General features: G+C 42.7%; 1 protein-coding gene across 1 annotated transcript; it reads left to right on the forward strand.

Moving 5' to 3' along the window:
- The first annotated feature begins 2,160 nt into the window (after window positions 1-2,160).
- LOC127189055 (olfactory receptor 13A1-like) lies at window positions 2,161-3,096 on the forward strand. The gene has a single exon (XM_051145568.1). It carries the CDS (start codon window positions 2,161-2,163, stop codon window positions 3,094-3,096), a length of 936 nt encoding a protein of 311 aa, XP_051001525.1.
- The last annotated feature ends 6,463 nt before the right edge of the window (window positions 3,097-9,559 follow it).

Here is a 9,559-nt window from a genome sequence, read left to right on the forward strand (position 1 = left end):
ACCTTGCTGCCATGATTCTGTTCAGAAGGCTCTTTCTGTGATAATGAGCTGAAGCCCATCCCCTGTTTCTACTCTGTCATTTTCAGGGTGTTGTGTCTTATGCTGAGGTCCTTGTACAGGTTGAGAAATAAGGAGCTAGGTTCATTTTCTACATTTAGATGTCCTATTTGATTAGCACTGTCTTTTCTCTAGCATGTAGTTTTTACTTCTTTGTAATACAAGTGTCCATAGGTACGTGGACATATGTTTGTGTCCTCAAATCATCTTATATATTACAATTGTCTATCATTTTTCTTAGGTGTGTCATTTAAAAATCAGTTATCTTGCATGTAATTAGATTTTTATAGTTGTGCTATTGATGTTAGGAGAAATCTACAATATAACACATGTTTTTCACAGGTTTCAATTAGAGTTAAATCTTTCCCTCTCGCTCAGTCCATCTTGGTCAACATTAACTGTACTCTGAGGGAAACGCACCCTAAGAATGGAAGTTAATATCACAAAATGTTATAAATAGTATCAGGAGAGTATTCCACAATTTCAGGTTTACTTGAATTAGCTAGCCAGATCCAGAGACTGCCAAGAATATTAGAGTAATATGTTTTTGTAATTCTTTTCCTCTAGAACCTCTTGCAATACCAAATTATCCATTGTGTACAATAGAATTGAAACAGGGAGGAGCGACATGGTCAGAAATAATACGGTCCACATGGTTGCAGAGAGTAAACGCTGTATTTGTGTATCTCTAGTTTGAAATGGAAACTAGATATGCAAAAGATAGATGAGATAAAATGTGATTGAAAAGGAAGTAGTACTGCAAATAATTGACATAAACAGGTTTATAAAAGGGATGTTCTGTGAGTGCGTTCATACATGAACTGATGAAGGAGCCTATGGAAAAGGCCAATGTGGAATGTCAAATGAGGCCTCTATGTCAAGCTAAAGAGTGTGATTTTCTGGGTGACTGGAGAGAGACATAGTGAGTTTTAACTAGGGGACAGGGCCAGTTATTATAAGGTACACAGTTTCTACTCCTTAGATGATAGAGAAGGAAACTGGAAATGTTGGAAATAACAAGAAGCCAGAAATTCTGAAACAGCTAAAGACACTGAGAGTAAAAGTTATGTGAGGAAAGCTGTAGTGCACACTTTGAGGACCACTTGGATTAGGGAGGTAAGGAGGGTGCAGAACACCATTTCTGGTTCATGAAACAGGATATCTGGGGCTCTATCAGGCCATAGGTTACAGGCAAGACAGAAAGTCAGAGGGATGGAGCTGTGCTCCATAGACAAAGCATTTTGAACCAATGGGAAGCTGAGGGTGAACTTCTACATAAGAACATTGAAACTACACAAAAACATCTGTAGACAGTGGCAGTAACTTCATCTGTAGGTATGTTGACTCTGAAGTTACTGTAATTAATTAAGACAAAAAGGCACAAAAAATGTGATGAGTTTAGAAGCCTGGGTTTTGAGAAACGTTCTCCAAGTTGTTAGAATTGATGTAGGTTAGAGTTGAGAAAGTTCCAATCACATTAGAAGTCAACAGATCACAGTAAGTAGAATTCAGAAAATATATCACTACTTGGCCATGGGAAATGAAAATTATTAGGTTAATATATGTAATAGAGCAGACACACCAAATATCAGAAAACACAAAGTGCCTGGGAATCTAAGAGGCTAAATGTGGGAAATGTGGAAGCATGTGTGAGAGTAATCTCAGTGTGCCCATCCAAAATTGTCATAGAGTGGAGAATACCTGCTAAAGAGGTAACGGATACAGCTGTGTCACCAAGCGCTGTCCCAAGAACACAAGGTTTGCCTGGTAACAGAGAAGGAAATCACAAGCTGGCTCTTAGATGCTTCACTCATTCTACATGTCCAAGGTGACAGAGGAGTAGATGCCCCTCTTGATTCAAACCAGTGGAGTGAGAGTTGCTAGGCGGGAAATAGACGTAAATGAAATATAAGTGATTCCCAATGGTGTGCTACAGACAATAAAAGACACGAAGCTTCCATGAAGGAAATACGTTCACTCCTTCCCTTTTGGACAGCAGAGAAATTTGAGAAGCTCAAGTTCGGAAACTAGACGTTGCAGTAATAAACTGTGAATCTTTCTCAGAAGCCAACAGACACAGTTGTGAAACGGACATTCTACATCATGCTGTCAAGGCCCAACCAAACGATAGTGACAGAGTTCATGCTGGAAGGCTTCTCAGAGCACAGCAGTCTAAGACTTCTCCTGATAGGCTGCTTCCTGTCCCTCTACACAATGGCTCTAATAGGCAACATTGTGATCATTGCTTTGGTCACCTCCAGCACTGGGCTCCACAGTCCCATGTATTTTTTTCTGTGTAATCTGGCCACCATGGACATTGTGTGCACCTCGTCTGTGCTGCCCAAGGCCCTGGCTGGCCTAGTCTCTGAGGAAAACACCATCTCCTTCAAGGGATGCATGGCCCAGCTCTTCTTCCTTTTGTGGTCCTTGTCTTCTGAGCTGCTGCTGCTCACAGTCATGGCCTATGACCGCTATGTGGCCATCTGCTGTCCCTTGCACTACAGCTCTAGGATGAGCCCACAGCTGTGTGGGGCCCTGGCCATGGGTGTGTGGTCCATCTGTGCACTGAATGCATCTGTCCACACTGGCCTGATGACACAACTGTCATTCTGTGGTCCCAAGGTCATCACCCACTTCTTCTGTGAGATCCCCCCTCTCCTTCTGCTCTCTTGCAGCTCCACATATATGAATAGTGTTATGACTCTTGTGGCAGATGCCTTTTATGGAGGCATCAACTTCGCGCTCACCTTGCTATCCTATGGCTGCATCATTGCCAGCATCCTGCGCATGCACTCTGCTGAGGGCAAGAGGAAGGCCTTTTCTACCTGCTCATCCCATCTCATCGTGGTCTCTGTGTACTACTCATCTGTGTTCTGTGCCTATATCAGTCCTGCTTCCAGCTACAGCCCAGAAAGAAGCAAAGTGACTTCGGTGCTCTACTCGGTCCTCAGCCCAACCCTGAACCCCCTTATTTATACACTGAGGAACAAGGATGTCAAGCTGGCCCTGGGCAGGCTCTTGCCCTCTTTCTCACATTAAGTGGAGATGTGCAGGCTGTTCTCTGGCCTGGGCTGTTCCTCTACATGCTTCCCTGAGAAAAGCCTCATGGAGTGGGAGTGTGGCTACTGCTGCTTGAGAAACCCTTTCTCTATATATTTTGAATATCAGTCCTTTCTCAGGTGTCAGGTTGGTGAAGATCTTTTCCCAGTCCATAGGCTGCCGCTTTTTTCTGTTGACAGAGTCCTTTGCCTTTTATTAATTGTTGACCTTAGAGCCTGAGATGCTGGTGTTCTTTTCAGGAAACTCTCTCCTCTGCCAATGAGTTCAAGGTTGATCCCCACTTTCTCAAGAAACTAAACATCAGCAAACCAAATAATCCAATTAAAATATGGGGTAAATTGCTAAACAGAGAAGCACTTAAGGAAATGCTCAACATCCTTGGTCATCGGGGAAATGCAAATCAAAATGATTCTGAGATTCTTGGGTAGGATTAAAAACTCAAGTGACAGCATACACTAGCAAGAATGTGGAGAAAAAGGAACAACACCTCCATTGTTGGTGGGAGTACAATCTTGTACAAATACTTTGAAAATCAATCTGGAGCTTTCTCAAAACTGGGAGGAGCTCTACCTCAAGACTTAGCTATACCACTCCTGAGCACATATATAAGAGATGCTCCAGCATACAACAATGACATTTGTTCAACTCTGCTCATAGCAGCTTTATTTATAAGAGCCAGAAACTAGAAACAACCCAGATGTCTCTCAATAGAAGAATGATAAAGAAACTGTGGTACATTTACACAATGGAATACTACTGAGCTATTAAAAACAAGGACATCATGAAATTTGCAGGGAAATGGATGGACCTGGAGAAGATCATCATGAGTGAGGTAACCCAGACCCAGAAAGATGCACATGATAGGAGCCAAGCATGGCTGTCCTCTGAGAGGTTCCACCCACAAATGGAGCAAACCAGAAGCCGAGACTCACAAACAATAGTCAGGGCAGGAGTGGTGTCAGAAGACTTGTCAAAAATGGATGCAAGGATAGAAGGACCTCAAGGGGACAGGAGCTCCATAAGAAGACCAACAGTGCCAACTAACCTGGGCTAAGGGTAGCTTACAGAGACTGACGCACCAACCAACCGCCATCATGAACTGTACCTAAGCCCCTTACGCATATGTCTCTAATGGGCAGTTTGATCTTCATGTGGGTCCCCTAGAAAGAGGAGCAGTGGCTGTCTCTGACAAGATCTCTTCTGCATTCTTTTAGATCACTTCACCCTGACAGGGCTGCCTTTCCAGGACACTGTGAAAGAGGAAGTATTCAGTCCTGATGCAACTGGATGTTCTGGAGTGAGTTGGTAGAGGATCCTCCCCTTTCCTGAAGGGGACAGGAGAGAGAGAAGAGGGAATGGGGTAAAGGAATGGAAGGAGAAGAGCAAGGGAACTACAACTGGATGTAAAGTGAATAATCAAATAAAGCTTTAAAAGAAAAGAAAACCTTTCTCTGATATAAGGACTTGACAATTGCAGTTACTTTAACCTCAAAAACACCAAAATTCTTAGATGCAATGTAGACAAAACACCCAGTCTTTGTTTCCTGATAAATACAAACCATTTCAAAAGCAATTAAAGTATCTAAACAGAAACTCCATGTTCCTGAACTGGAAGGTGGGTGACAATGATGATTGCCACAAAATAAAGCCCTTTCATGCAGGGCTGTCCTATAAGCATCAAAGGACCTTGTTTCAGAACTATGGCTAATGCACCTAAACTTCATAAGGAAACTTGAGGGGCCTGCATGGCCACAGTATCTTGGGAAGACAAAGTTGAATAGCTTGGGGTCTCTATTTCACAACTTCCTACTGGGTCAGAGCTGACATGGAGAAAGAGTAGTCTATGGAACAGAGATAAAGTTTAAGTTTCAGAATAAAGTCACATATGTCACGTAGCATACTTATAACAAAAAAGCAACTCAAACTCATGGGGAAAATTAATCATTTACAACAAAGAGATTTGGGGCAACTAGATGAATGTCTAAATACAAAGGATAAAGTGGAACTCTTACTTCACATATTAATTAAAAAAAAACAACCACAAGTATATCACAGATAAAAATGCTAGGTTAAAACATTTTTATTTGTGCAACATCATTTAATCATATTTTTCATCTCCTGCAACTCTTTTCAGATCCTGACTACCTATTTATCTACCTACCCAACATCCACACTTTCTCCTTCTCTCTCACAAACCAATAAGACAGAATAATATCAAAACAAAACAAGAGCACACTCAGAAAATGGAGTCCTATTTCTGTTAGCTAATTACTCTGGCTAAAACACTCTGAGAACAACGAGAAGGTGGAAGGAGGTATGAAGATGAAGGAGAAGTGAGTCTGTAGTGATGGCTAAGATACTGGTGGGACAAAAACTAGGTGGAGAAAGGGCAGCATCTGCAGCAACTGCTGCTGGGAAGATCCTGTATCCCTTTCAGACTATATTCATTCTTCATCACCTTACTGCCTTATTCTTCCTAAATGCTGTACTACACCAGGACTCGTGATTAAAATCACATACGTTCTATTAATCAACTGTTCCTCTTTGTGAGTAAAAGACCCTTTCAATATACTTATTCTGACTCATGGTTTCAGAAGACTCTGCCCACGGACATGTGACTCTCTATTATGGACTAGTATGAGGCAGGGCCTCATGCCAGTTGGGTATGTGATGGAGAAGTTTCTTCCCATTGTGGCACCCCAGAACACATAAAAGGAGCACACTTGTGCTCAACTGGATTTCTCCTTTAGCTCATGCCTTCTAGTCCTCAGACTTTAGGATGTTGTTGCACACATAGAGAGTGGATCCCCTGCTTCAGGAAATTCTCTCTGGAAACACTCTCACCTGCATGGAAAGGAGTATCCTTCAGTGAACACCTAGGTCACTGGTTCTCAACCTGTAGATTGCAACCCCTCTGAAGGTCAAATAACCCTTTCACAGAGGTCACCTAAGACAGCCAGAAATATCAGATACTTACATTACAAGTCATCACAGTAGCAAATTAGAGTTACGAAGTAGCAACCAAAATAATTTTATAGTTGGGGTTCACCACAGCATGAGGGACAACTGTATTAAAGGGTTGCAGCATGAGAAAGGTTGAGAATAATCTCCTCAGTGATTCTAGATTCATAAAAAATAGCATTTGTGAAACAGTGATCTTGGCCTGTTCTACCTGCTGATTTTTTTTACACTATTTGTTTCACCTTTAAGTCATGTTTTGTGCCATTTCTGTTTTTGTTAGTCTCATGACTATGGTTTAAGTTATATGTAATATGACAATTATGAAAATTATTAGATAGGACTTAACAGTATATTTGGTAATCCTTGGAAAAAGTATTTTACTATCGCTTCTACCATCCTAAACAATTTAAGTTTAACTGTGGGACTATAACTATCTAGTCTTCGACCTTATCAGATAGATACTCAAGAAGGAATAAATACTACCTAAATATATAAGAAGTGCAGACAAGCAGCTTCCAAATATATAGAAATGACAGAGATAGTTAGCTGCCTGGACATTCCCTCAAAATGTTACTATAAAACGGGAGCATCATCTTCCTCCCTCTGGCTCAGACTATTTGACAGCCTTTTCTGTGAAGTGGGAACTTTAAAGGACTTGGCTACCTTGGCCTTGCAAAGCTTGGTCAACTCTCCTGCATCCAGTTTGTCATGTCTGGACAGAATTCTGTCTGTAACTGACAAAAGGCATTCCCTCACCCAGTGGCTAGCTTGCTACATATGAAGCCTTTGATGCTCTCTGAAGTAGAATGAGGTGGTATCAGGAGCGGACCCATCCTGTGTCAAAAAAAAAAAAAAGCCCTAAGTTAATACAATCTTTAAATGTCATATTCTGTCTATCTCTAAGATTCTTGAACTTTCAGGCAAATGGATGAAACTAGAAAATATTATCCTGAGTGTGGTAGCCCAAACCCAAAAAAAGATATTCATGGTATGTACTTACTTATCACTGCATATTAGTCATATAGTACAGGATAACCATTCTACAACCTACAGACCTGAAGAAGTGAAGTAACAAGGAAGGCCCAATGGAGGATGCTTGAATCTCCCTCAGAATGGGAAATAAAATAGACATCAGAAGTGGATGAAAAGAGAGAACTGGGTGAGAGAAGGGGCAGGACGGGAAAAGAGGGTGAGGGTCAGATATGGAGAGTGGGAGGGGGTAAGAGGCCTGGGATAAAAGATGGGAAACTGATGGGAGTTGACAGGGTACGTTCCTGGGAGAATATGGGGGTGACTCTAGATGAGACTCCTAACAGTGGGAGATATGGAGACTGAAATGGCCCCCTCCTATAGCCAGGCAGGACTTCCAGTGCAGGGAGAGGGGCAACAACGCACCCACAAAACCTTCCACCCAAAGTGTGCAGGGATAAATATGGAACAGAGATTGAGAGGAGGGCCAAACACTGATTGGCCCAACTTGAGACCCATGGGAGTGAGCCAGCCCCTGACACTTAACAATACTATGCTTACAGACAAGAACCTAGCATAACTGTGCTCTGAGACATTATACCCAGCAGAGGTTTGAAACAGATGCAGAGACCCACAGCCAAACATTAGGCAGAGCTCAGGGAGTCTTGTGGAAACATTGGAGGAAGGACAGATGGGCCAAAGGAGGACAAGAACTTTACAAAAAGACAAACAGAGTCAAGTAATCAAGGACCATCGAGGATCACAAAGACTAAACCACCAACCAAAAAGCAAGCATGGATTTGACCTAGTTCCCTACACATACGTAACTGATAGCAGCTCGGTCTTCATGAGATTCCCCTAGCAATTAGAATGGGGCCTGTCTCTGACTTAAATACTGTTGCCTGCTTTGGGATAATTTTTCCCTAGCTGGGCTGTTTTGCTGGGTCTCAGAAGAAGAGGATTTGCTTAGTCCTGATGTAATTTAATGTGCCAGGGCAGATTGGGGGGGGGCGTGGAAGGCTCCCCCTTTCTAAAAAGAAGGTGAGGGGGAAAAGGAAAAAAGAGAGAAAAGAAAAGAAAGAGATGGCTCAGACGTTAAAGGCTAGGCTCACAACCATAAATATAAGAAAAAGAAAAAGAAGATGACATACTTTCAACATACAATGGCATAGGGTATACATTATCATTCCAAAAGTTAGGAAAAGGAACATGGCGAGTTAATACTGGACCAAAGGGGGGGTGGGGGGGAACTGGGCCAAAGCAAGACCGAAAACCAGCTAGGCAAACTCTAAATTCTGCATCTTTGTGACTGATATCAAAAACGCTCAATAGATCTCCAGCTTTTTCAGCTCTCTTGACAAACACACTTCTTTCTCTTTCCTAGGTCGCTATCCCATAACTCTGGCACCTCCAACACCTTGGGACCTCCAACACAATACTAGCTTCACCTTCACAGCTTCACTCAATGGTCTCTGGAGACCTCCATGAAGAGATAATCCTGACATATGCCTGGCCTCAACTTCTTTCCTAAGTCACAAGGGAGATTCCATAACTGCTTTCTTCTATCATTGACTCTAAACTCAGAATCACATGACTGAAGCTGCCAAGTTCTGTTGCTTGCTGGGGCTGGAACGTGGTCTCCATGCTCAGTTACGTCTTCACCAGATTTCTGGTTTCCATGGCTTCCTTCACTGCATACGTTTGGCTATCCTGGAACTTGCTCTGTTGTCCAGGTTGTTCTTGAACTTGGAGGGTGTTGATTTTAGTTTCCCACAATTGGTGGCTTCTCGTGGGAGTGCAGGAGAGGAACAACTCAGTTCTATTTAAGGGACAGGCCACTGAGAGTTTTATCATGCACCATTGAGTATATAGATAGCAGAAATTGAAGGATTTTTAAATTTATTTTGATTTTTTAAGAGGAGGTCACAACAGTAGGGGGAAGCATGGAAAAGAGTAGGATACGTGTGTGTTCAGGGTGCATGATGTGAAATTCCCAATAAATCAATTAAAATATTTTTGTTTGTTTTAATCACTTTACAGCCTGATCCCAGCCCCCTGCCCCCATTGCCCCTCTCCTTCTCAGGGAAGGGGGGCTTCAAGGGGTACCAACCAACCCTGGCACCTCAAGTCACAGCAGGACTAACCACATCCCCTCCCATTGAGGCCAGACAAGGCAGCCCAGCTAGGGGAACGGGATCCAAAAGCAGACAACAGAGATTCTTCACTCCAATTGTTAGGGCACCCACATGGTGACTAAGCTGCACATCTGCTACAAATGTGTAGGGAGTCTAGGTCCAGTCCTTGCATGCTCTTTGGTTGGTGGTTCATTCTGTGAGCCCCCATGGATCCAGGATAATTGATTCTGTGTGTCTTCTTGTGGTGCCTTTCATCACTCTAGCTCCCTCGATCTTTCCTCCCACTCTTCCACAAAACTCCCCAAGTTCTGCCTATTGTTTGGCTGTGGGTCTCTACATCTGCTTCCATCAGCTGCTGGATGAAGCCTCTCAGTAAA

Source organism: Acomys russatus, chromosome 5 (genome assembly GCF_903995435.1).
Source record: "Acomys russatus chromosome 5, mAcoRus1.1, whole genome shotgun sequence".
NCBI classification, from domain to species: Eukaryota; Metazoa; Chordata; class Mammalia; order Rodentia; family Muridae; genus Acomys; species Acomys russatus.